At 67.5% G+C, this 25,906-nt stretch overlaps 1 protein-coding gene across 2 annotated transcripts; it reads left to right on the top strand.

The window, feature by feature from the left end:
* Positions 1–941: 941 nt before the first annotated feature.
* On the top strand, positions 942–25,906 carry COL16A1 (collagen type XVI alpha 1 chain). 2 transcript variants are annotated; one of them, XM_053998891.1, is made up of 71 exons: positions 942–1,019; positions 1,914–2,026; positions 3,753–3,815; positions 3,931–4,048; positions 5,265–5,388; positions 5,466–5,741; positions 5,820–5,900; positions 6,131–6,262; positions 7,091–7,144; positions 8,484–8,519; positions 8,881–8,907; positions 9,711–9,773; positions 9,937–9,978; positions 10,067–10,111; positions 10,262–10,297; positions 10,455–10,517; positions 10,617–10,661; positions 10,751–10,846; positions 10,980–11,018; positions 11,272–11,316; positions 11,940–11,975; positions 12,143–12,259; positions 12,349–12,384; positions 12,470–12,505; positions 12,581–12,670; positions 12,770–12,814; positions 12,953–12,988; positions 13,106–13,159; positions 13,303–13,419; positions 13,499–13,534; positions 13,663–13,770; positions 13,852–13,974; positions 14,047–14,100; positions 14,874–14,915; positions 15,008–15,043; positions 15,190–15,243; positions 15,311–15,379; positions 15,474–15,518; positions 15,614–15,640; positions 15,718–15,783; positions 15,871–15,924; positions 16,003–16,056; positions 16,127–16,180; positions 16,272–16,316; positions 16,400–16,516; positions 16,771–16,806; positions 16,966–17,040; positions 17,172–17,216; positions 17,482–17,526; positions 18,552–18,605; positions 18,710–18,763; positions 20,093–20,146; positions 20,277–20,321; positions 20,415–20,468; positions 20,548–20,583; positions 21,564–21,626; positions 21,778–21,849; positions 22,444–22,497; positions 22,604–22,648; positions 22,821–22,865; positions 22,967–23,020; positions 23,122–23,175; positions 23,281–23,331; positions 23,429–23,518; positions 23,615–23,650; positions 23,766–23,810; positions 23,893–24,081; positions 24,182–24,248; positions 24,350–24,526; positions 25,367–25,444; positions 25,527–25,906. In XM_053998891.1, the coding sequence occupies exons 2-71, from the start codon at positions 1,951–1,953 to the stop codon at positions 25,727–25,729; spliced, it is 4,833 nt and encodes a 1,610-aa protein (XP_053854866.1). In that variant the 5' UTR covers positions 942–1,019; positions 1,914–1,950; the 3' UTR covers positions 25,730–25,906. The 2 variants fall into 2 exon arrangements, with proteins under 2 accessions (XP_053854866.1, XP_053854867.1); XM_053998892.1 differs by lacking the exon at positions 17,482–17,526.

The raw sequence follows: 25,906 nt of genomic DNA, 5'->3' as shown, positions 1-25,906 counted from the left end.
CACGGTGGCACAGCCATGGCGATGCCAGCGGATGCTTTGCACCCTCCGGACCCAAACTTGCATCAGCTGGGCTCTTTCCCTGCCTGGTTTTGGGGGGGTCAGGGCGGCCTGGCACGCACGGGAACGGGAGGATGGGGCAGCCAGGCCCCGGGGCAGCATTCCAGGCTGGCACGTCCCGGCGGCGCGGGGCTGGATGCGCCGGGATGGGCCCGGATCCCTGCAGGGCTTGGCAGGGCTCTGGGAAATCAGCAGCTCTGCCGCTGCCGCTGCTGCCGGGGACGTGGGAGCGGCGGCGGTGCCAGCAGCAGGGATGGTGGCAGCGATCCCGTCCCGGCGCTCTGACCCCGGGCACCTCGCCCCGAGCCAGGCTGTCCCCAAGCCACCCCAAGGCGCACGGAGGGGGACACCAGCTCCGTGTCACACACACAGCGGGCTGGCTGCCCCCTGTGCCTCGGGGTCTGCCCGGAGCTGCTCCTGGAGCATCCCTGAGGGACATCCTCCTTCCGTGGGGACAGACCTTCTGGCCAGCGATGCCACCACCGGTGCCAGCAGCGGGTGTGGGGAGGAAGAGCCGCTCCACAGGGGTGGCAGCCAGGGAATGGGATACACCCCCCCCCCTCCCCCGGGATTGGGGTTCCCCTCTTCTGGGCCGGGGTGACACGGAGGGGGGGAAGGAGGGAGGGGAGGCGCTGCCGGGGGAGGCGCCCGGGGGTGGAGGAGGAGGAGGAGGAGGAGGAGGAGGAGAAGGGCGGGGATGCGAAGGCGGGCGGCGGCCCGGGCCCCCCCCGGGTTGGGGTGGGGGGTGGTGCGGAGGGCGGGCAGCGCTTGGGGGGCGGCTCGGGCTCCCCTCGGAGGGAGGCGGGGAAGGCGGCGGGGGCGGCGCGGCAGCTCCCGGTGTCCCGCGGCGGAGTTCCCGGTGTCCCGCGGCGGAGTTCCCGGTGTCCCGCGGCGGAGTTCCCGGCGTCCCGCACCCCCCCCCCCCGCCCCGGACAGCCCCGTCCCCGCCGAGCCCCGCGCAGGTGAGCCCCGGGCAGCCCCGCACCGGGGGCGGAGCCCGGCCCTGCGGCGGGACGGGACGAGGGGGGATTCCCCGTTAACCACCGGAGTTAATCGCGCCCCGGGGCCGCGGGGACCCGCCGGTGCGGAGGGTGCGGCGCACGGAAGGCGGGGAGCGGGCGGGGGGAGCCGCGGAGCGGAGCGGGGGGCGTGGGGGGGTGCAGGGGTGGCAGAAGGGGTGGGCGCAGGCGGGTGCCAGGCCAGCGGAGCCGGGTGGCAGCACAGGGGACAACCGGTGAGGGGGTTGTGGCTCGGGACAGGGGGGCTGGGAGCCTGGGGAGAGCTGGGGGTGCGAGAGAGCCCCGAGCAGGCAGGGCAGGGGTGGCCCCGCTGCCGGGGGTCCCGGGGGCTGTGCGTGGGGTGAAGAAGGGGGCTGCACGTCCCGCTCTGGCAGCAGCCCCCGGAGCCGAGTGTGTCCGGTCTGTCCCGGCCCCGGCTCCCTGCCTGCAGCCCCAGCTTGCCTCGTGGCAGGAAGCAGGAGGGAGGCCAGGTCGGGGTGACCTGCAGGGACACCCCGGCATCCACGCGGGACCGGGAGATGAAACGGGAGGCGGTGAGACCTTCCTGGGTGGGTGCAAGCAGGAGGTGCCCGGTTCCACTCTGGGGAACCTCAGCCATTGCATTCCCGAATGTTTGGAGTAAATCCGGGTGCTGGCCTTTGACACGCAGGGATGCTGGGATGCTGAGGCTCGGGGTGGGTGCGGAGCAGATGGATGGGGGCCACACCGACCCCCAAAACATCGCCGAGCCGTGGCCAGGAGGGTCAGCGCCACTCCATGCTGGTGGCTTTCCCGGTGTGGGCAACCTCATGGGCTGGTGGCCACCAGGTGCCCATCCCGGGGTCTCTCCTTTTGCAGGTGGCCGTGCGGGCCCTGAGCCTCTGCCACGGGCACCATGAGGGGTCTCTGGGCCCTGGCACTCGCCGGGCTCGTCAGCGTCTGCCAGGGGAAGGAGCTGCTGCCAGCAGAAGGTAAGGACCACCAGGAGCGAGGGCTTGCGAGCCACCTCCCTCCTCGCGCGTCCCTGTCACAGCTGGGTCAGACCCAGGGATGGCAGAGCAGAGGTGGCCGCAGACACGGTGAGCTGTGCCAGGTCTCCACGTGCCAGGACCGGAGTGGTGGCTCCAGACTGAGCTCCGGGGCTTTGCTCAGCATCCCGTGTGGGCAAGGGGCCAGGGAGAGTGGAGCCGAGCGAGCCCGGCTGCGGGGAGCCAGCCCGGGACACCCCGACACCGCAGGCCAGCAGGGAGGGATGGGGCTTGGCCACTCTGCGGCCGGGGGACACCCGGTGCCAGCTGGCAGCCAAGGCAGCGGCGCCCGGCAGCGCGGCTGGAGCCGGGTCCGGGCGGGGCAGGTGAGCCAGGACCGCTCCGGGCAGGGTGAGCACGCACGGAGCCCCCGAGGGAGGTTTGGCCTCCAGCTGCGAGTCGGGAAGAGGTCTGGCCATGATCCACACCATGGTGCAGGGCTGGGGGGTGTCCACGCGCAGCTGGCGACAGGGGGACGATGGCTGAGCCCGGCTCTGCCGGGTGTCCCCGGCCTGCGTGTGGCTCCCGGTGTGGGACGAGCCCCGGGCTCCAGGGGAGGAGCCGCTGGAAGCGACACCGTGCTTGCATCAGGCTCGGTGGGGGTGGAGCGGTGGTTCGGCCCGGGGGGAGCCCGGGTTTGCCCGGGAGGGGACACACTGTCACTGTCACCCGCTCCTGCTGCCCGGCACGGCGTGGCCTCGCGTGTCCCGGCCTTTCCTGAGCCACAGAGGGTTGGACAGGCGGGATTTTCCCTTGGGATCAGCAGCAGGGCTGGGAGAGGCTTCCAGGGGCTCGCACTGGGGTGATTTATGGTGATTTATGCTCCTTGGTGACCCCTGGCCTGGCGGGAGGGGACTCTGCCCCCGGCTGTGACATTCACGGCCGTGGCATTGGCTGGGGTCCCCAGGCCCAGAGCATGTCCCCACACCACTGCTGGCCCCGTGGTCAGCCTGGGGCACAAGCCACAGTGGTGCCAAGCTCTTGGACAGAGGTGGGCAGAGACCCCCCAGGAACATCCAAGGAAGAGCTGGGAGAATCTTTGGTGCCCATCCTGCTCCAGGGCCGGTTTGCGTGGAGACAAAACAAATCCCTCTCTCCCTACCCCCTTGTTTACTCCTTTATCTCGCACCTCCCAACATCTGGCACATCTGGAGGTGGGTCGGTGCTGCCGGAGCCCTGATTTATCCTTGCAAACAGCAGCAGCACCCCCCGTGACCGCGCCTGACACGGCATTTCCTGCTCCTCAGCCTCCGGCTGAACTCTCACGCCTGTCCCCGAGGGCCGCCGGCTCTGAGCTGTCACCCGGCTGGGACAGGAAGGGACAGCTCTCCGTGGCACTGTGGGTGTCCCTGGCACCCGGCCGAGTCTCCTGACGCTGATTCCAGCCGCGGGGCTGTCTGGAGGCAAAACACGCCAGAGCTGGGGAAAGCATTTCACCTGCGGGAGGCAGCAGGGCCAGCTCTGTCCCCTCTGAAGCTTTGTCCCCTCCGAGCTGCTCCTGGAGCGTTCCAGCCTCCCTCCTCCCGGCTCCCGGGAGTGGGGTTTGCTTGGTCTGCCCTTGGCAGCACCCCGAGGCCCTCGTGGGCTTGGGGAGCTCTGTGTGGTCCCATCCTGCTTGTCCCACGGCTCCTGGGGACGCTGCAGTGACAGCGATGTGTTTGCCTCACAGGGGAGCTGTGCCCGCAGCTCTGGGACGAGGATCTGGCTGGGGACAAGTATGAGAATGTCACGGGTAAGGAAAGACCCTCTCAGGGATCCCCTGACACCCTGGGCTGGGCTCTGTGACCTGCCCGGGGACTGTCACCTGTCCCAGGGCCAGGTCTCATGTCCCCCGCTCTGTCCTGCAGGTTTTAACCTGGTTAAAAGGTTCGAGCTGCTGAAGATCTCGTCCGTCAAAAAGATCCGCAGCGCCCGGGGGCCGGTGGTGCTGCGCCTGGGCACCGTGCCCCTGGTCCAGCCCACGCAGTGAGTGGCCCTGGGTGACCTGTGAGGTAGCCTCGGGTGACCCGTGAGGTGGCCCTGAGTGACCCTCAGGTGGCCCAAAGCTCCTCCAGGCCATCCCTGGGGATTGTAAAGTTGGGGTCTGGGTGGAGCTGGGTGGGCTTTGCCCTTAGCTCGTGCCAGGGAGTGCCAGGGATGCCAGGCAGCTCTGTGTCACCCGTGGGGACACTGGGGACCCCGAGGCTGCCCCAACACCTTTCTCCTCGAAAGTAAAGCCCCGTTCCGCTGGGTGGTGGCCAAACCTTGTGCAAGCAGGGCTCTGTGGCTGCTCTGCGGTCCAGACGAGCTCCAGAGGCTCTGAGCAGGGTGTGGGGGGGGGCTGCTGGGGGAGCACAGGGTGACTGGCCCTTGTCCCCTCCGTCTCTGGTGCCCACGGTGGGGACGCTGCAGCGTGGTGGGGTGGCAGCGGATCCACGTCCTCGGGAGCCGCTCCTGCAGGAAATGGCTGCGGCGTGTCCCCACATCGCCCCGGGGCTGGCACAGAGCTGTGCCGGGCATGAGGCTCTCCAGGAGATCCAGCCTGGGCAGCCAAATCCTTGGATGGCTTCGGGAGGGATGGTGGATGCTCCAGGCTGGTGTTGCTCTTGGCCGGGGGCTTCTGGCGTCCCAAACCCAGCCTTGGGGACTCTGGAGACGGGGACAGCGCGGGCTGTGAGATCCTATGGGTGCCCACCCACCTCAGTGCCCTGTCAGGGTGTCCCCGTGCCCCATGGAGAGCAGAGGGCACCGCTGGCCTCGTCCCCGTCCCCATCCCTTGGTTCAGCTCCAGAGCAGTGGTTTGGAAAACCGCGGGTGTGGAGCCAAGGCCGGGAGCGGAGCAGAGCCCGGAGCAAATCTTTCCAGTGGTTGAATGGGCTGTGGGCGGGCTGGGAAAAGCTGCCACAGCCGCCTTGGGCATGATGGATGCATTTCCTGGCTCCCCAGGGACAAGATTTTGGGATAAGACCGCGGCCCTGGGCGCTGCAGCCACGCCAGCAGGGGCTGGGGTGCACAGTGTGGGGCAGAATCCACTGAGGTGGCATCTGGGGTGCCACCAGTGGGGACAGATCACGGCAGGACCCGCGGTGAGGGGGGGGGGGGGTTGTTGGGGTGCTGCTGCCACCTCAAAGTGGGTGCTACCAGCCTCGGTGGTACCAGAGCACCCCGTAGGGTCCAGCCACCCCAACAGCTGTCCCCACAGGCAGGTGTTCCCCCGGGGGCTGCCCCCCACCTTCACCCTGGTCCTCACCTTGCTGCTGAAGAAGAACAGCACCGGGGAGCACTGGTACCTCTTCCAGGTCACCGACCGGCAGGGATACCCCCAGGTACACCCCGGGAACGTGGCAGGACACGCCAGGAGCAGCCAGGAGCCGTCCCTGAGCGCTGTCCCCTCTGTGCCCAGCTCTCCCTGTCCGTGCACGGCCCCGAGAGAAGCCTGGAGTTCCAGGCCCGGGCTCCGGGGGCCACCTTCGTCGGCGCCGTCTTCGCGGGCAAGGCCGTGGCGTCCCTGTTCGACGGGCGGTGGCACAAGGTGGTGGTGGCCGTGCAGGGCCACGCCGTGTCCGTGCACCTGGACTGCGCCTCCATCTCCTCCAAGCCGCTGGGACCGCGGCGAGCGCTGGCCCCGGAGGGCAACGCCTTCCTGGGGCTGGACGCCGTGCGTGGCACCCCGGTCCGGGTGAGTGCCCCGGGGTCGGGGCGGCCCCGCCCGCGGGGTCAGGGCCGCCCCTGACCTGTCACCCGCGTCCCGCCGCAGTTTGACATCCAGCAAGCCCAGATCTACTGCGACGCCGAGCTGGCCAGGCAGGAGGGGTGCTGCGAGATCTCAGCCAGCGGGGTGAGTGTCACCGAGTGTCCCTGAGTGCCCCCGAGTGCCCCTGAGCCCCCACCCCAACCCCAGCCGGACCCTGGAACTGCCCTGTGCGCGCTCAGGGTTTTCCGCGCAGGGGAAACTGAGGCGCAGCGAGGGCAGGTCTGTCCCCTTTGTGTCACCGCCCCGTGCTGGCTGTCCCCGCGGTCCTGGCTGTCCCCTGGCAGCTTCCCCAGGACGCCGCTGTCTCCCTGCAGTGCCAGACGGAAACGCCCAAGACTCGGCGGCAAGCGGAGGTGATGCAGAGCAGCAACCTCATCGAGATGGTGCCGCAGCCCGAGGGCCGGGTGTTCACCCGCTGCTTCTGCCTGGAGGAGCCGCTGGGCACCGTGAGCTCCGGCAGCACCACCCCGGCCCCAGCCCCATCCCCAGCCCCATCCTGGTCCCCATCCCCACCCCTGGGCCTGTCCTGGTCCCTGTGTCCATCTCCATCCCCATCCTGTCCCCATCCCTGACCCCATCTCCGTCATCTCCATCTCCGTCATCTCCATCTCCCTCATCATCATCTCCATCATCATCATCTCCACCTCCATCTCCATCTCCGTCTCCACCTCCATCTTAATCTTCATCATCTCCATCATCTCCATCTCCGTCATCTCCATCTCCATCATCTCCACCTCCACCTCCACCTCCACCTCCGTCTCCGTCTCCACCTCCATCTTCATCTTCATCATCTCCATCATCTCCATCTCCATCTCCATCTCCATCTCCATCTCCATCTCTGTCTCCACCTCCATCTTCATCATCTCTGTCTCCATCTCCATCTCCATCACCTCCATCTCCATCATCTCCATCTCCATAATTTCCATCTCCATCTCCACCTCCACCTCTATCTTCTCCATCACCTCCATCATCTCCATCACCTCCATCTCCATCTTCATCCCCATCCCAGTCCCCATCCCAGTCCCATCCCAGTCCCCATCCCACGCCTGGCCCGGTGCACCCACCTTGATCCAGCCCCTGGAAAATCCCTGCCTCACTTTTCCCACCCGGTGCCAGGCTCGGGAGGGCGGCGTCGGTGGCCGGAGGGGATGAGGGACAGGAAGGTCCCACCGCTGCCTCCTCCCTGGATGCCCGGGCAGGACAACCCAGGATTCATGGAGAGGGAGCTGGGATGACCCAGGCAGGCCCCACCACGTGTTGTTCCCTCCCTGCAGGAGCCGGGGAGAACCTCGGGAAGGAGCAGCCCGAGGGACGATCCCAAGGAAAAGGTGAGCGTGTCCCGGCCCTGCTCCCCTTCCAGTGCCACCCCAGGGTGCCACCCGCTGTCCCAGCCCAGGCTGGCTCTGTCCCTGCCACATTTGGGAGCTCCGGGAGGAGCGGCTGCTCTGCTCCCCCGAGCAGGAATCGAGGCCCCACGGGCTCCGTGCTGCCGCTGGAGCCATCCCAGCTCTGGCCAAGGGCCTCTTTGTTCCCTCCGAGCGTCTCCGGAGCGTTGCCAGAGCTGGGAAACGTCTCCAGCGCTCCTGTCCCTCATCCCTGAACGTCTCTGGGATCCCTCATCCCAGCACGGCCGTGTCCCAGGGCTGCAGAGCGGGGCTGGAGGCCATGGGGACGCAGCCACGTCCCCGCTCCCGTGGGGGCTGCTTTGGCTCAGGCCAGAGATCCGCAGGGACACCAGGGCACCTCCCCCGGTGGCATTTCCCTGCTCCACCCAGGAATTCCCCGTGCCCGGGGAGCTCCGGGGCTGGCGGGAGAAGCTGCTGGGGGATCCCCACGGGTGTGGGGTGCTCAGGGGAACGGGGCGGTGGCTGTGGGGTTTGGGAGCGTTGTGGGGTTTTGGGTGCTCTGGGGTTTGGGTGCTCTGGGTTTGGGGTGTTGTGGGGTTTTGGGTGCTCTGGGTTTGGGAGTGTTGTGGGGTTTTGGGGTGCTTAGGGGAATGGGGCGGTGGCTGTGGGGTTTGGGAGTGTTGTGGGGTTTTGGGTGCTCTGGGGTTTTGGGTGCTGTGGGGTTTGGGAGTGTTGTGGGGTTTTGGGTGCTGTGGGTTTGGGAGTGTTGTGGGGTTTTGGGGTGCTCAGGGGAACGGGGCAGTGACTGTGGGGTTTGGGTGCTGTGGGGTTTTGGGTGCTCTGGGTTTTTGGGTGCTCTGGGGTTTGGGGTGTTGTGGGGTTTTGGGTGCTGTGGGGTTTTGAGGGTGCTGTGGGGTTTGGGTGCTCTGGGTTTGGGGTGCTGTGGGGTTTTGAGGGTGCTGTGGGGTTTGGGGTGCTCTGTGTTTGGGGTGTTGTGGGGTTTTGAGGGTGCTGTGGGGTTTGGGTGCTGTGGGGTTTTGAGGGTGCTGTGGGGTTTGGGGTGCTCTGGGTTTGGGCTGCTGTGGGATTTTGAGGGTGTTGTGGGGTTTTGGATGCTCTGGGGTTTGGGGTGTTGTGGGGTTTTGGGTGCTCTGGGTTTCGGGTGTTGTGGGGTTTGGGAGTGCTGTGGGGTTTTGAGGGTGCTGTGGGGTTTGGGTGCTCTGGGCTTTTGGGTGCTCTGTGGTTTTGGGGTACCACGGGCCGTGCGTGGCACGGGGCCATCCCAGCTCCCGTGCCAAGCTTCCATCCCTGTCCCTTCCAGTGCCCTCCCTGCTCGCCCCAGATGGCATCAGGAAATGTGAGTGTGGCACTGGCCACGGGCACCCCGAGCTGGCCGGGCTGGGCTGTGAGCTGGGGGTGGCAAAAGCCACCGTGCTGCTGTCACCAGCCCCCCACGACCCCACAGCTCCTCCTGGCCCTGCAACATCTGGAAGGCCCCTGATCCTTTCCAGATGTGGCCCCGTTCCTACAGCAACCGCTGGCTGGGGTGTGGGGGGATGGCAGGGCGGTGGCAGGTGGCTGGGACACTTCGTGCCCCATGGTGGCACTTGGGGACAGAGTGCTGGGACAATGGGGACCGTGGTGGGCTCAGGGCTCTGCTGCTGCCACCTTTTGAAGCCCCCATGCCCTCTGGGGACACCTTTGTCCTGTCTCCACAGGTCACCCTCGGTCCCCCAGGTCCAAAGGTAGGTTTGTCACCCCCCAGGACACCCAGAGCTCCAGCAGGAATGTGGGAATGCTGTGCCACAGCATCCCTGCCAGGAGCTGTGGGCACACACAGGGACGTGGGGACGCCCTGTGTCTGTCCCCCTCCCTGTGCCCGTTTGTCCCCCACCCTGTGCCCATTTGTCCCTCACCCTGTGCCCATTTGTCCCCCACCCTGTACCCATTATTCCCCCACCCTGTGCCTGTGGGGCACCCACCCTGTGCCCATTTGTGACCCACCCTGTGCCCATTTTTCACCCACCCTGTGCCCGTTTGTGACCCACCCTGTGCCCGTTTGTGACCCACCCTGTGCCCATTTGTCCCCCACACTGTGCCCATTTATCCCCCACCTTATGCCTGTTTGTCCCCCACCCTGTGCCCATTTATCCCTCACCCCGTGCCCATTTTTCACCCACCCTGTGCCCGTTTGTGACCCACCCTGTGCCCATTTGTGACCCACCCTGTGCCCGTTTGTGACCCACCCTGTGCCCGTTTGTGACCCACCCTGTGCCCATTTATCCCCCACCTTATGCCTGTTTGTCCCCCACCCTGTGCCCGTTTGTCCCCCACCCTGTGCCCATTTGTGACCCACCCTGTGCCCGTTTGTGACCCACCCTGTGCCCGTTTGTGACCCACCCTGTGCCCGTTTGTCCCCCACCCTGTGCCCGTTTGTGACCCACCCCGTGCCCATTTATCCCCCACCCTGTGCCCGTTTGTCCCCCACCCCGTGCCCATTTATCCCCCACCCTGTGCCCGTTTGTCACCCTCCCTCCCTCTCCTGCAGGGCACCAAGGGCGAGCGGGGCCTCCCTGGCACCGCCGGTGGCAAAGGGGAGAAGGGTGACCGTGTGAGTGTCCCTGGTGTCCCTGTCCCTGATGTCCCTGGTGTCCCTGGCCTGTCCCCTTCTGCTGGGGGGCCGCTCCCTGCGGGGTCCCTGGCACACGGGGGTCCCGCTGCCCTGGGGGTGCCCCTGACCCCCCTTGTCCCTGAGCCACCTCCCCCCTCCGCAGGGCATGGACTGTGTGCGCACCCACCCCGGCGGCCCCGTGCAGGTGAGACCCCTCCCCAAACCCTCCCCAAAGCCCCCTCCCCATCCCTGCCTCTCCTCTCACCTCCTCCTCCTCCTCCTCTTCCTCCCAGTGTGCCGAGGGGCCGCGGGGTGAGAAGGGGCAGCGTGGGCAGGTGGTAAGTGACACTGGGGACAAGCTGCGGGGACACTGCGGGGGTCCCCCTGCCCTGGGCTGGGGTGGGGGGGGGTCCAGCTCCGTGTGGGCATGAAAGGAGCAGGAGCTGACCCTGCATGAGGGTCCGTTTTGTCCCGTTTTTCCCGTGCAGGGACTCCCGGGGCCAGCTGGCACTGAGGGGCAGAAGGTGAGTCCAGCCCACCTGTGGGCCCTGGCGTGGCAGCAGGGACACCTGGGATGGTGGCAGAGGTGCCAGGACCTGCCAGTACCAACCCGGGCAGCTTGGGTGACACCACAGGTGGCACTAGAGGTGACGCCAAAGGTGACATCTGTCTGTCCTGCAGGGCCAGAAGGGTGAGAAGGGCGATGGGGGACTGCAGGGCAAGCCAGGGCGCCCAGGGCGTGATGTGAGTAGTCCTGGGGGGGTACCTGGGCACCCCTGGGCATGCCCCAGGCCAGAGGGGTCTGCCCACAGGAGCCTTCACACCCCACTCCCCTCCCGGCAGGGCCGGCCCGGAGAGATCTGCGTGGTGGGGCCCAAGGGCCAGAAGGTACCTGGGGGTTTGGAGGTGACAGGTGGGAGATGGGGCACCTGGTGGCACTGCCAGCACTGCCACCTCCCCCGCTCATTGTCCTCCAGGGTGACCCCGGCCTCGTGGGACCGGAGGGGTTGGCCGGTGAACCAGGACCCCCGGGCAAGCCAGGCTCTCCGGGGGTTGGCATTCCAGGGAAGCCGGTGAGGACCCCTGTGCCAAGGTGGTGTCCCCATGGTGGGCACCGCCATGGCGGGGGCGAGGTGCCACCCCACAGCCAGAGCTGGCTGGCCAGGGCACCCCAGCAGGGCTAACACCGCCCTTTGTCCCTTTCAGGGTGACCCCGGTGGCCCCCCGGGTCCAAAGGGAGAGAAGGTGAGTGCAGGGAAAGGGGTCCCAGGTGCCCCCCCGTGCCCAGAGCAGGCCTGGCAGGGCGGGGGGCTGTGCTGGGAATCCCAAACAGAGCTGGATCCACCAGGGCTGAGCTGGAGCCATCAACCGCTCTGGGTGGCCCAAGGACCAGGCCTGGGGGGGCAGGACACCCCCGGGGGGACAGGGGTGTCCCGGGGTCCCCAGGGCTGCGGTGCTGCCCCTTGCTGAGCTCAGCATTTCCCATCTCTGGCTCCAGGGCAGCCCGGGAGCTCCTGGACCCGGAGGATCGCCTGGGACACCCGTGAGTAGCAGGAACCGGGAGACAAAGCCGGGGTCAGGGCCGGGTTTTTGGCTCGGGGTTGGGGCTGCTTGGCCGGAGAGGTGCCGGGATCCGAGCCCGGGAGCCGAGAGGGCTTTGGGAAAAGCAGGAACGGAGAGAGCTTTGGGAAACTGGGAGCTGAGAGGGCTTTGGGAAAAGCAGGAGCCAAGAGGGCTTTGGGAAACCGGGAGCCGAGAGGGTTTTGGGAAAAGCGGGAGCTGAGAGGGTTTTGGGAAACAGGGAGCCGAGAGGGTTTTGGGAAAAGCGGGAGCTGAGAGGGTTTTGGGAAACAGGGAGCCGAGAGGGTTTTGGGAAAAGCAGGAGCCAAGAGGGCTTTGGGAAACAGGGAGCTGAGAGGGCTTTGGGAAATTGGGAGCCGAGAGAGCTTTGGGAAAAGCAGGAACGGACAGAACTTTGGGAAAAGCGGGAGCTGAGAGTGCTTTGGGAAATCGGGAGCCGAGAGGGCTTTGGGAAAAGCGGGAGCGTCTCTCGGGGCCGGGATCGCCCCGTGACGGGGCTGGTGGCCAGCTGAGCGTGCTGGGTGGCACTGATGGGGCACGCCGTGGCCTCCCTGAAGCAGCCCCGTCCCCACTTTGCTCCCGCAGGGTCTTCCCGGTGTGCTGGGGCCGAAAGGAGACAAGGTGGGTGCGGTGACACGGTGGGCGCGGTGACACGGTGGGCGCGGTGACACGGTGGGCGCGGTGACACGGTGGTCACGGGCACATCCCCCGGCCTTGGGGCTACCTGGGACATCCAGGGGGCCACCGCGCAGAGCCCCAGCCTCTGTGTCACCGCTCCCACCGGGCAGGGCGAGCCGTGCGAGGTGTGTCCCACTGTCCCCGAGGGGACGCTCGGCGCCGTCGGAATTCCCGGCAAGCCGGGAGCGCGGGGAGAGCCCGGAGCGCCCGGCAGGGACGGGGTCTCGGTGAGTCTGAGCCCGCGGATGGGTGGGCTGGGGGGCAGAGCGGTGTCACCTCAGCACCCCTGATGTTCCCTCTGTTTCCCCCTTCCCAGGACACACCCGGCCCCGCGGGACCCAAAGGGGACAGGGTAGGTGACACGGGCTGGGCTGGCTTGTCCCCAGCTCCAGCTGGGGGACACCGAGCAGCGCCCAGCTCCTGCTTTTCCTTCCCAGGGCGATCCCGGCATCCAGGGGATGAAAGGCGACAAGGTGAGTGTGTGACCCTCCATGCCACCCCCAGCTCGGCCACTGCAGCCCCTGAGCTGTCCCCTGCTGCCATCCCAGGGGGACTCGTGCCAGCCCTGCGATCTCCGCGTCCTCGCCGCGCTGCGCCGCGGCCCCGCCGAGGGCCTCGAGGGGGAGCCGGGGCTGCCGGTGAGTAGCGGGGTGGGACCCCCGGGTGGGACACCCCCCTCGTCCCACGGCGGGGTGACACCCTGGGGTGCTGTGGGTGACCACGTGGGTGTCCTGCAGGGCCAGGTGGGGCTGTCCGAGCTGGCCGGGATCAAGGGTGACAAGGTGAGCGACCCCCGCCCCCTTTGGACGCCCCTGGGGGGAGCGGGAATGGCTGGAACGTCCCATGGGGGCGGGGCAGGCTTGGCTGATCCTGAGCCTAATTCTGGTCCTGGCCCTGCCCCTGTCCCTGCTCCGTTTCAGGGGGACAGTGGCCACGTGGGACCCACGGGCAGACCGGTGAGTGGGGACATTGTGGGGGCCCAGGGGGGTGCGGGAGGGGTCTGGGGGCTCAGGGGTGTCAGAGCCGAGGTTTGGGGACCGCGGTGTCACTCCTGCTGGGGATTCTCGGTGCAGGGAATCCCGGGAGAGAAGGGAGATCCAGGCGTGCGGGGGCTCAAGGGAGAGAAGGTGAGCGCAGCACTGGGGACACCCCTGTCCCTGCCCTGTCCCTGCTGAGACCAGGGCATGGGGTGAGGAGGGCAGGGGGCCGTGAGCCCCCCGCCATGTCCCGGTCCCCAAGGCCACCTCCCAGCCGGGATGTCCCTCCGCAGGGCGAGCAATGCGGGCCGTGCCCTCCCACCCCGCAAGCCCTCCAAGGGACAGCGACAGTGCTGGCAGTGCCGGGGCCAACGGGTGAAAGGGGTCCTGGTGGCCCCCCGGGCAGAGCGGTGAGTGCCCCCCGTGCCCGCCGTGCCCGTTTTTTGGGGAGGGGATGCCGCAGCCTGACCCGTTCCTGCGTTTCCCCAGGGCAGACCCGGCGAGGCTGGCGAGAAGGGACAGAAGGTGAGAGGGGCTCGGGGTGGCTCCCGGCGGGAGGGGGGGGGGGGGTCAGTGGTGGCAGAGGGCGCTGTGACCTCTGTGTGCCGTGTCCCCTCCCTCCCCGTGCCAGCTTTGTCCCCTCTCTTTGCCAGGGCGACGCTGGCAGCCCCGGGGACCCGGGCACGCCGGGCATGGCCGGTGTCCCGGGGCTCTCGGGTGAGCCTGGCATCAGGGGACCAGCCGGCCCCAAAGGCGACAAGGTGAGAGCCCCACATTTCGGGCAGCTGTCCCCGCTGCGGTGTCACCCACCCCTCCACGCCTCTCCCGTCCCCTCCCCGCAGGGAGACGCGTGCCAGCCCGGCCCCGCCGCGCTCGGGCACCTCTCGGACGCCGTGGGCATCCCGGGAAAACCCGGCCCCAAAGGGGACCAGGGCCCGCCGGGCACCGGCCAGCCAGGCAGACCCGTGAGTGTCCCCTCCCCACGGCCACAGCGCCCGGTGGCGCCGTGAACTCGGGGTGACCCTGCTGTGTTTTAGGGGAAGCCGGGGCTGCCGGGGGTGCAGGGTCCTGCCGGGCCGAAGGGGCTGCAGGTGAGTGGGGTGTGGGGTCCTGGGGACACCTCAGTGCCCCTCTGTGTCCCCAGTGGGGTGTGGGGTCCTGGGGACACCTCACTGCCCCTCTGTGTCCCCAGTGGGGTGTGGGGTCCTGGGGCCACCTCAGTGCCCCTCTGTGTCCCCAGTGGGGTGTGGGGTCCTGGGGCCACCTCAGTGCCCCTCTGTGTCCCCAGTGGGGTGTGGGGTCCTGGGGACACCTCACTGCCCCTCTGTGTCCCCAGTGGGGTGTGGGGTCCTGAGGACACCTCAGTGCCCCTCTGTGTCCCCAGTGGGGTGTGGGGTCCTGGGGACACCTCAGTGCCCCTCTGTGTCCCCAGTGGGGTGTGGGGTCCTGAGGACACCTCAGTGCCCCTCTGTGTCCCCAGTGGGGTGTGGGGTCCTGGGGACACCTCAGTGCCCCTCTGTGTCCCCAGTGGGGTGTGGGGTCCTGGGGCCACCTCAGTGCCCCTCTGTGTCCCCAGTGGGGTGTGGGGTCCTGGGGCCACCTCAGTGCCCCTCTGTGTCCCCAGTGGGGTGTGGGGTCCTGGGGACACCTCAGTGCCCCTCTGTGTCCCCAGTGGGGTGTGGGGTCCTGGGGACACCTCAGTGCCCCTCTGTGTCCCCAGTGGGGTGTGGGGTCCTGGGGACACCTCAGTGCCCCTCTGTGTCCCCAGTGGGGTGTGGGGTCCTGGGGCCACCTCAGTGCCCCTCTGTGTCCCCAGTGGGGTGTGGGGTCCTGGGGACACCTCACTGCCCCTCTGTGTCCCTAGGGTGAGCCAGGACCGCGGGGGATCGGCCAGCCGGGACCACAGGTGGGTTTTGGGGTGCCTGTGCTGTCCCCTGCTGTCCCCAGGTGGGTGGCTCTGGTGGCTCTGGTGGCTTTCACACACTCTGCTTTTCCCAGGGAGACCCTGGGAGCAGCGGACCCCCCGGACCCCCTGTGAGTAGGGTTTGGGGTGGGGTTTTGGGGTGCCCGGCCCTGGCTGATGGGGTCACACCCCTGCCAGCCTCTGTGTGGCTTGTGGCGCCTCTGGGGACAGCGTTGTCCCCTCCCTGGGGGGAACCAACACCCTGTCCTGCCCCCAGGGCCCCCCCGGACCGCAGGGACCCCCGGGGATGGCAGCGGAGAAAGGTGCCAAGGTAAGGGAGCGTCCCCCAGCCCTCGGTGCCCCCCGTGCTCCCCATTCCTGCTGTCCTTCCTCTGCAGGGATCTCCGGGCCCCAGAGGTGCCACGGGACCCCCTGGAGCACCAGGGAGCAGCGTCACAGGGCCACCGGTAGGTCCTGCCCTCCGGGATGGGCAGTGCCACCCTGCTGGCACCTTGATCCCGGCCGAGCCAGGCAGTTTCCTCACCCTCCTCTTCCTCGCAGGGCCCCGAGGGGCAGCGGGGGCTCCCCGGCTCCAGCGGGCAGCCGGTAGGTGCGGGGGGGGGGGGGTGCCAGGGGGGTGTGGGTGGTCACACGGTGGGTGGGGGGCACCCCTAACGCCCATCTCTGTTTTCCTCTGGCAGGGGGAGAAGGGTGCCCGGGGAGAGAAGGTGAGTCGGGGTCCGGGTGCAGCCGTGCCCCCCGTGCCACCCCAAACCCGCCCTGCCCTCACCCCCTGTGCCCACAGGGAGACCCCGGGGAGTGCTCCTGCCCCTCCAGCCCCCGCCAGGACCCCAACTACAACGGGATGCCGGTGAGTGTCACCCCACCCCCGGCACCGTGCCACCCTCACGGGCACCCCCCGGCCCCGTTTCACCCTCCCGGATTCTCTCACCCTCAGGGAGCCCCGGGATTATGGACCGGCTTGTCCTGGCAGCCCCAGCCTGGCCCGCAGGTCGGTGCCGCCCCCGCCGTGCCCCTGCCACCCTGCTCACCCCTCGCCTTTCTCTGACTGTTTTTTGGGGTCTTGCAGGGCCCCCCCGGAGCTCCCGGCCCCCCCGGCCCGCCCGGTGCCCCCGGTCGCCAGGTGAGCGATGGGACAGCGGGGCCCGTCCTCATCTTTTAGGGCGGGGTTTAAATATTCCCCTTGGATTTAGGGAATGCCGGGACACAACGGCTTGCCCGGACTGCCTGGACCGGCCGGAGACCTGGTAGGTGGTGCCAGCTGCCCTGGCAGCGTCCTCTGTCCCCTGTCCCCACGGCGGGGACAATCCCTCCCTCTGTCCCTTCCCTCCTTTCCAGGGACCTCTGGCCGTCATGGCTGAGAGGAACATCGAGGTGCTGAAGGTGAGAGGGTGGGGATGGGGTCACCCTCCTGCCCCGGGGGACCCCTCAGGGCCACCCCTGACTCGCCTTTTGCCCCTTTCCAGACTCTCTGCGGGGACTGTGCCCAGCTGCAGGCAGCCCTGGAAGCTCCCGGGGCAGTGGAGGGGGAGAAGGGGGATGGGGGCATGCCAGGCGCCCCTGGCAGCGAGAACTGTGCCAGGGTGAGTATTCCCACAGCTCTGGGTGGGAATTTGGGCGCCCGACACCCCCTGGCCGTGCGGGGTGAGGTTGGGGCGACGCCCCCGAGTCCCGGGGAATTGGGTTTGGTGGGATTTGGGGGAAGCGCCGCGCTCTGGACGCGCTTTGGGGACACTGGCCGCTCTGGGAACGCGGGCACGGCCCCAGCGGGGATCCCGGGGAGGGGGGACAGGCTCGTCCTTTGTCACAGCTGGGTGACTCCGGCCTTTTCTCGCAGTGCTTTGCCCAGTTCCCGCGAGCGGAGGAGGCTCGGGTGAGTGACGCTGGTGTCCTGGTGCCACCCCCTGCTCCTCAGGGGTGGTCCCTGCCGGGCATCCAGGACTGTCCCCCAGCCTTTGGGGAGGCTCCTGGCAGGGCTCAGCGTGGGTGGCAGAGCCACCGCGGGGTCCTGATGTGTCACCACCCCTCGCAGGGTGACAGCCCTGACTGCGCGGGTCACCCCGGGCTGCCGGGAGCGCCAGGGATCCCAGGAGAGCGAGGAGAGCAGGTGGGTGAGCTCCGACCCATCCTCTCCTGCCACCCCAGCCCTTCCTGGGGGCTGGGGCACGTCCCGTGCTGCCCCTCGGGGCTGTCCCCACCTCGGCGGTCACACCTGGCACCCCCATCCCTCCCCACCAGGGCTCCCCAGGGCTGCGCGGACCTCCAGGACCACCCGGACCCATCGTGAGTAGCCCTGCCCGGGCTGGGGGGGGGTTCTGGGGGGCTCGGAGCCCCTCAAAGCAGGTTGCCAAAGGGGCCTGGCAGCTTGCCCTGCGGCCGTGGCGAGGCGCAGGTGTGACACGGCACGGATGTCCCCGCGGAGGCTGGAGAAGGAGGTGACGCTGCTGCCAGCCCGGAGGTGGAGCAGGAGCCCTGTGGCACCCCCAGGGCTCAGGCCGGGCTCCCCAGCGCCTTTTCCAAGCTGTGACCTCCCTGTTTCTCCCCTCAGGGCCCCCCAGGCTTTCCTGGAACGCCGGGCGCACCCGGACTGCCCGTAAGAACCCAGCACGGCTCCGCTCTGTGCCCTTGTGTCGCTGCCGCTTGGTTTGGCCGTGTCCCCTGTCCCCTGTCCCGCCGGGACAGCCGCAGCACAGCCGCCCCTCCCCTTCCACTCCATCTCCATCCTGCCATTCCCGCTCCTCCATCCCAAAGCAGGGGGTCCCGGCGGACCCGGATTTGGGGATGGTCTTCCTCAGCTCGGGGACCTGGCGCTGCCACCCGCCGCCCTGCCGGGTCCCTTCGGCGCCGCGGGACCTGGCGCGGCTCCAGGTGTGCCAGGGAGCTGCCACCTGGGCCGGGTGACCCGTCACAGCTGCCCTGATGGTCACCAGGGACACCCCTCGTGGGGACCAGGAGGATCCCGTGTGTGGCCGGGGCTCATCCTCCTCCTCCTCCTCCTCCTCCTCTGGTCGCTCCTGTGTGGTCGCTCAGCCTCCACCACCATCTTCATCTCCATCTCCATCTTCATCCTCACCTCCACCCTCCTGCTCCCACCCCGCTCGCTCCCCACAGGAGCTGGTGGTGGGGCTGTGCCGGCGGCTCTCGGAGGATCCTGCGCTCCCGCTCGTGTCCCCTCGTCCACTAATGTCACCGTCACCCCGCGGCCCCTCTGGGGCTCCCTGGGGCTCTCTGTGGGCCGTGCTCTGCCGTGTGCCAGCGTGTCCTGTCATTCTCTGTCACCTCGGCACCACGTCACCCCACTAACCCACCCCGGAGGTCCCCCGTGGCGCTCCGGGCTGTCCCCGTGTCACCCTGGGAGGACGGGGGGCGCCAGGCTGGAGCTGGGGGGCTGCAGCCAGAGCTGGGCACCCCACGCAGCCCCCCAGGGGTGAGATTTCCGTGGCACCAGGGTCTGAGCGTCCCCACCACGCCTGGGCACTGAGGCCGGTGCCTGCAGGGGTGGAGGGGGCCCAGGCAGGGTCCCGGCAGGCTGGCAGAGGTCACAGACCCCACGGGCTGTGCCCAGGTCCTGCTGCCAGCTGAGACCCCCCTTGCATCTCCTCTCTTCTCCCCACAAAGGGTCTCCAAGGGGAACGTGGCCCTGCGGGGCTCGCCGGAGCCAAAGGGGAGCCGGTGAGTGCTGTGGGGCCAGGGGGACACTGGTGGCCCGTGGAGGGGGGGGTGGCACCTGGCTGGGGCGCTGCAGGTGGCTCAAGTGGCATCACCCTCACACACAGGGACCTCCAGGACAACCCGGCTACCCCGGGGCCACAGGGCCCCCCGGCCTTCCTGTGAGTACTGGGGGGACCAGGCAGCCCCTGCCAGCCCCCAGCCCCCTCAGGGGGTCCCCAAGGCCCTCCTGGGGCTGACTGAGACCCCCCCCCATGTCACAGTGGGGGCACCCTGGTGGGCACAGAGCGCCGTGTTCCTGCAGGGCTCATCGTCCCTGTCCTGCCCATCCAATCCCACCCCACACATCCCCAGCGCCCTGCTCATCCACGCCACGGCCATCTGCACCCTGAGCGTGCTCGGCCTGTGTCCCCATGTCCCCTCTTCTCTGCCCCATGTCCCATCCCTGCCCCAAATCCCATCCCTGCCCCGAATCCCATCCCTGCTCGAAATCCCACCCATGCCCCAAATCCCACCCATACCCCATATCCCATCCTTGTCCCATGTCCCACCAATACCCCCAGATCCCACCTATGCCCCAAAATCCCATCCATGCCCCAAATCCCACCCGTACCCCATATCCCACCCATGCCCCAAATCCCATCCATGCCCCAAATCCCACCTGTTCCCCACATCCCACCCATGCCCCATATCCCACCGGTACCCCAAATCCCACCCATGCCCCAAATCCCATCCATGCCCCAAATCCCACCTGTTCCCCACATCCCACCCATGCCCCAAATCCCACCTGTACCCGAAATCCCACCCGTACCCCAAATCCCACCCATGCCCCAAATCCCACCCGTACCCCAAATCCCACCCGTACCCCAAATCTCACCCATGCCCCAAATCCCACCCATGCCCAAAATCCCATCCGTGCCCCAAATCCCACCCATACGCCAAATCCCACCCGTACCCCACATCCCATCCATGCCCCAGGTGCCACCCATGCCCCAAATCCCACCTGTACCAGAAATCCCACCCATACCCTATATCTCACCCATACTTGAAATCCCACCGGTACCCCATATCCCACCTGCACCCCACATCCCATCCATGCCCCAAATCCCACCCGTACCCCACATCCCACCCATGCCCAAAATCCCATCCATGCCCCAAATCTCACCCATGCCCCAAATCCCACCTGTACCCAAAATCCCACCCATGCCCCATATCCCACCTGTACCCCAAATCCCACCCATGCCCCAAATCCCACCCATGCCCCACATCCCACCGGTACCCCAAATCCCACCTGTACCCCAAATCCCACCTGTACCCCAAATCTCACCTGTACCCCAAATCCCACCCATACCCTATATCCCACCCGTACCCCAAATCTCACCTGTACCCCAAATCCCACCCATACCCTATATCCCACCCGTACCCCAAATCCCACCTGTACCCCAAATCCCACCCATGCCCCGTGTGCCCCCTTGTCCCTCCTTCCCCAGGGCAGCAAGGGTGAGCGAGGCTACGTGGGCCCCCCGGGAGAGAAAGGGGAGCTGGTGAGTCCCTCAGGGCCCCGCTCGGGGGGCGCAGTGGGGCCGGGGGCTCCCCCAGGTGCCCCCTCTCCGTGGGCACCGGGGCTGGCACCTCCCAGCCGCCTCCACCTGCTCCTATTCCCGTCCTTCCCAGGGACCCCCCGGCGTGGATGGGCTGCCCGGTCCCGTGGGGCCAGCGGTAGGTGCCCACCCTGGGGGCTGTGGGGAGGGATGGGGGTGGCTGGGAGGGGGTTTTGGGGTGCTCCCACCACCCCATCCCGTCTCTCCGCAGGGTCCCAGGGGCGAGCGCGGGCTCCCGGGAAGCGCCGGAGAGAAGGGGGATCAGGTGAGTGTCCCCAAAGGGGACAGGACCCCCAGGACCCCCGTGGGCTGTGGGGTCCAGCTCAGCTCCTGTCTGTCCTCAGGGCTTCCAGGGCCAGCCTGGCTTCCCGGGACCACCGGTGAGTAAATCCCACCCGAGTGGGAATTCTGAGTAAATCCCACTGGGAATTCTGAGTAAATCCCACCTGGGAATTCTGAGTAAATCCCCACTTGGAATTCTGAGTAAATCCCACCTGGGAATTCTGAGTAAATCCCACTGGGAATTCTGAGTACACCCCCCCCATGGGAATTCTGAGTAAATCCCACCTGGGAATTCTGAGTAAATCCCACCTGAGTGGGAATTCTGAGTAAATCCCACTTGGAATTCTGAGTAAATCTCACCTGAGTGGGAATTCTGAGTACACCCCCCTGGGAATTCTGAGTACATCCCCCCTGGGAATTCTGAGTAAATCCCCACTTGGAATTCTGAGTAAATCCCACCTGAGTGGGAATTCTGAGTACACCCCCCTGGGAATTCTGAGTAAATCCCACCTGGGAATTCTGAGTACACCCCCCTGGGAATTCTGAGTAAATCCCCACTTGGAATTCTGAGTAAATCCCACCTGAGTGGGAATTCTGAGTACACCCCCCTGGGAATTCTGAGTAAATCCCCACTTGGAATTCTGAGTAAATCCCACCTGGGAATTCTGAGTAAATCCCACCGGGAATTCTGAGTACACCCCCCTGGGAATTCTGAGTAAATCCCACCTGGGAATTCTGAGTACACCCCCCTGGGAATTCTGAGTAAATCCCCACTTGGAATTCTGAGTAAATCCCACCTGAGTGGGAATTCTGAGTACACCCCCCTGGGAATTCTGAGTAAATCCCACTGGGAATTCTGAGTAAATCCCCCTGGGACTTCCTGCACCCTGGGAGATGGACCCCATTCCTGGCTGTGTGTCCCCGTGTCCCCACAGTGCCAGGGATGGGGACAGGCGGTTCTACGAGTGGGATGAGGTGCAGGGAGCAGCCCCACATCAATCCCATTAAATTAAGCCGGGAAAGAGCGGGATTTACGGGCTGGGATCCCCCCTTCACTCGACACCCCGCTCCTTTTTAGGGTCCTCCTGGTTTCCCAGGAAAGGTTGGTCCAGCTGGGCCACCAGGGCCTGTGGCAGAGAAGGTGAGTGCCAGTGCCAGGTGCCAGGTGCCAGGGCCAGTGCCAGGGCCAGGTGCCAGGGCCAGGTGCCAGGGGCTCTGTGGTGTCCCCACCTGTCCCTCGGGCTGTGGCGGGGTTTGGTGGCCGTGCCTGTGACCTCCTGTGGCTCTTGCAGGGCAGCGAGGGCGTGCGAGGCCCCACGGGGATGCCAGGGCCCCCCGGGCCCCCTGGACCCCCGGGAATCCAGGTATGGCCCCACCATGTGTCACCCTTGGGTGCTCCTGGGAGCACCACTGGCTGTTCCCGTTCCCTGGGGTCTGTTCCCATTCCCTGGGGTCTGTTCCCATTTCCCGGGATCTGTTCCCATTCCCTGGTGTCTGTTCCCATTTCCCGGGATCTATTCCCAATCCCCAGGGACCAGTTCCCATTCCCTGGGGTCTGTTCCCATTTCCCGGGATCTGTTCCCATCCCCAGGGACCTGTTCCCATTCCCAGAGATCTATTCCCATCCCCAGAGATCTGTTCCCATTCCCATGGATCTGTTCCCATTCCCAGGGACCTGTTCCCATTCCCTGGGGTCTGTTCCCATTTCCCCGGGATCTGTTCCCAATCCCCAGGGATCTGTTCCCATTCTCTGGGGTCTGTTCCCATTCCCTGGGGTCTGTTCCCATTCCCGGGGGTCTGTTCCCATTTCCCCGGGATCTGTTCCCAATCCCCAGGGATCTGTTCCCATTCCCTGGGGTCTGTTCCCATGGCCCGGGGTGCCCTGAGCAAGCCCCTCAGGGACCCCCAGAGCTCCCCAGTGCAAACCTCCCTCTGTCACTGTCACCTTGTCCCCACAGGGCCCTGCTGGCTTGGAAGGACTGGATGGCAAGGATGGCAAGCCAGGGCTGAGGGTGAGGCTCCGGGGCTCTCTGGGTTTTGCTGGAACCCAGAGTGAACCCCGGGTTTTTCCTGCAACCCCCCCCAGGACACCCCCAACCCGTGTCTCTTTCTCCCCAGGGTGACCCCGGTCCCCCCGGGCCACCAGGGATGATGGGTCCTCCGGTGAGTGACAGTCCTCTTTGTCACCCCTCCCTGCTGCTCCGTGCCTGGCACGTCCCTGCAGCCAAGCCGGGGTGCCCTGAGCCGGGACTGTCCCCTCAGGTGCTCCTGGGGACACCGAGCTGCGGGCGGTGGCACCCTGGGACCCCCACCCAGCTCTTTGCTCTCTCTCCAGGGCTTCAAGGGCAAGACAGGACACCCAGGGCTCCCAGGACCGAAGGTGAGCGATGGTGACACTGGCCGGTGACATCGCCAAGGACCTCGGGCCTGGCCAGAGAAGCCGCTCACTGCTCTGCCCGTGATGTCCCTTCCTCCTTTTAGGGTGACTGCGGCAAGCCCGGCCCCCCGGGGAGCACGGGCCGGCCGGGAGCCGAGGTGAGCTGGGCGACCCCTGGGCACCCCTTTGTCACCACCCCCGCCTTCCTCGTCACCACCCCCCCCCTTCCTCCTCCTCCTCCTCACCTTGCCTTCCTCAGGGTGACCCCGGACCCATGGGACCCCAAGGCCGGCAGGGACCCCCAGGGCTGATCGTAAGTTGGAGCTGCCCCCACGATGGAGGGGGGGGATCACAGCGGGGATCCCTTTGGTGCAGGGAGTGGGGACATCGCCCGTGACCCCCCTGTCTCTGTCCCCAGGGTCCCCCTGGCAGCCCGGGGCAGCCGGGTCCCGCTGGCCTCGCTGGGGTGGTGAGTACTGCCGGGGCCGGAGCCCTCGCTCGGGGCTTTGGGGTGGGGATGAGCGGGTTTGGGATCCCCCGATCCTCCCGCTCCCTCCTCCGCGCAGGGGCTGAAGGGCGAGCGCGGCTCCGTGGGCGAGCGGGGTCTGCCGGGAATGCCAGGACAGCCGGGACCCCCGGGACACCCGGGACCACCGGTGAGTGCAGCAGGACCCTGTACCCCGGAGCGTGGCGACCTCGGGGGGTGGCCCCGTGGTGCCACCACCTCACGCTGCCCCTCTTTGACCCCGCAGGGAGAGCAGGGACCGGACGGACCCGTTGGGAAGGAGGTGAGCAGGGTTCTCCGGAGCCTTCCTGCCCCGCTGGACGCGGCGGCGGATTTTGTCATCCTCTGGCCTGGCCAGGGTGTCCCCAGGGTGGGGTCACGCTGCTCCTGTTTTCCAGGGACCCCCAGGAAAACCGGGCGTTGCGGGCCCGGCCGGACAGAAGGTGAGGCTGTGCCACCTGGCCGTGCCACCGCGCCGTGCCACGGCTGTGCCGGCACGCCAGGACTGACCTTTGGTGTCCGCAGGGTGACGCTGGAGCCCCCGGCGAGCGGGGGTACCCCGGGGAGAAGGGCAGAGCCGGAATGCCCGGGGGGCCGGGCAAAAGCGGCTCCATGGGGCTCGTGGGGCCGCGGGGACCCGCGGGAGAGAGGGGACCCCCGGGCTCGCCGGGCCCCGCGGGCAGCCCCGGCCTACCGGGACCCCCGGGGATGATGGTAAGGAGGGGTGGCCGCGTCGGGGGGGGGGGCAGGACGCTGTCCCCGTGGCGGGGCGCGGTGGCCGTGGCCCCTCGCGTGTCCCCTCGTGTCCCCGCAGGGAGATGTGGTGAATTACGACGAGGTCAAGAGGTTCATCCGGCAGGAGCTGAACAAGATGTTTGACGGTAACGGGGAGGGGGGGTGGCGACGAGGCGACGAGTCCCGGGGACCCTCCCGGTGTCCCCGCCCTGTCCCCTCCGGCTGAGCTCGCTCGTGTCCCCCGCAGAGCGGATGGCGTATTACACCTCCCGGCTGCACTTCCCGGTGGAGATGGTGGCGTCCCCGGGCAGGCCCGGTCCCCCCGGGAAGGACGGGCTGCCCGGCCGGCCGGGACCCCCCGGCTCCCCGGGGATGCCGGGACAGATCGGCAGAGAGGGGCGGCAGGGCGTGCCGGGCATGCGGGGTACGTGTGCCCCCCCCGCCCCGGGTGTTCCCATGGTCCCTGGGATGCCCCCAGGACCTTCCCGATGTCCCTGGGGTATTTTCCAGGGCTATTTCCCGGTGTCTCTGGGGTGTTCCTGTTGTCCCCATCACATTCCCGGTGTCCCTGGGGTGTTCCAAGTGTCTCTGGCTGCTCTCAGTGGTCCCCATCGTGTCCTCGAAGTGCCTGAGGTGTTCCCAGTGTCCCTGGGCTGTTCCCAGTGTCCCCAGGACATTCCCAGTGTCCCTGGGCTATTCCCAGTGTCCCCGGGACATTCCCAGTGTCCCCGGGACATTCCCAGTGTCCCCGGGTTGTTCCCAGTGTCCCCGGATTGTTCCCAGTGTCCCCAGGACATTCCCAGTGTCCCTGGGCTATTCCCAGTGTCCCCTGGAGTGTTCCCAGTGTCCCCAGGACATTCCCAGTGTCCCCGGGTTGTTCCCAGTGTCCCCAGGACATTCCCAGTGTCCCCAGGACATTCCCAGTATCCCTGGGCTATTCCCAGTGTCCCCTGGAGTGTTCCCAGTGTCCCAGGGACGTTCCCAGTGTCTCTGTGCTGTTCCCAGTGTCCCCTGGGCTGTTCCCAGTGTCCCCAGGACATTCCCAGTGTCCCTGGGCTGTCCCCAGTGTTCCCAGGACATTCCCAGTATCCCTGGGCTGTTCCCAGTGTCTCCAGGACATTCCCAGTGTCCCTGGGCTGTTCCCAGTATCCCTGGGCTGTCCCCAGTGTCCCCAGGACATTCCCAGTATCCCTGGGCTGTTCCCAGTGTCCCTGGCACCGGGATGCTGTGGCTGTGCCATGATCTCACCCCTCCTCTCCCCCAGGTGAGCCGGGTGCCAAAGGAGAGAAGGGCGAGAAAGGTGTGGGGCTGATGGGGGACAGCGGCCCCCCGGGACCCCCAGGTGAGCCCCCAGCCCCACGCCGGGCCTCGCTGCCACCCCCTCACCGCGCCACCCCACCTTTCTTTCACTCCATCTCTTCCAGGTCCCCAAGGGCCACCAGGCTACGGCAAGATGGGTCCCCCGGGCCCCGTGGGCCAGCAGGGCATCCCCGGCATCCCCGGCCCGCCCGGTGCCACGGGGCAGCCGGGCAAGACGGGGCACTGCAGCCCCGCCGAGTGCCTGGGGGCCGTGCCCATGGAGCAGCCGCTCTTCCAGCCCAAGAACGTCAAGGGTCCCTTCGGCTGAGCGGCCCCGCGCCCCCCCCCCCCCCGGGCCCCCCGAATTTGCTGTTAATATTGTTAATATTGTTCCCCCCGCTGTGCCGGGGCCGTGCCCGCGGCGGGGGGCTCGGGGGCTCTACAGCTCCGTGGCAATCGCGGGGGCGGGTGGATCCCGCCCCGAAAATACACCTGTGCTGGTGCC

This window comes from Vidua macroura, chromosome 25 (genome assembly GCF_024509145.1).
Source record: "Vidua macroura isolate BioBank_ID:100142 chromosome 25, ASM2450914v1, whole genome shotgun sequence".
NCBI classification, from domain to species: Eukaryota; Metazoa; Chordata; class Aves; order Passeriformes; family Viduidae; genus Vidua; species Vidua macroura.
This window is presented reverse-complemented; position numbering and strand designations above follow the sequence as displayed.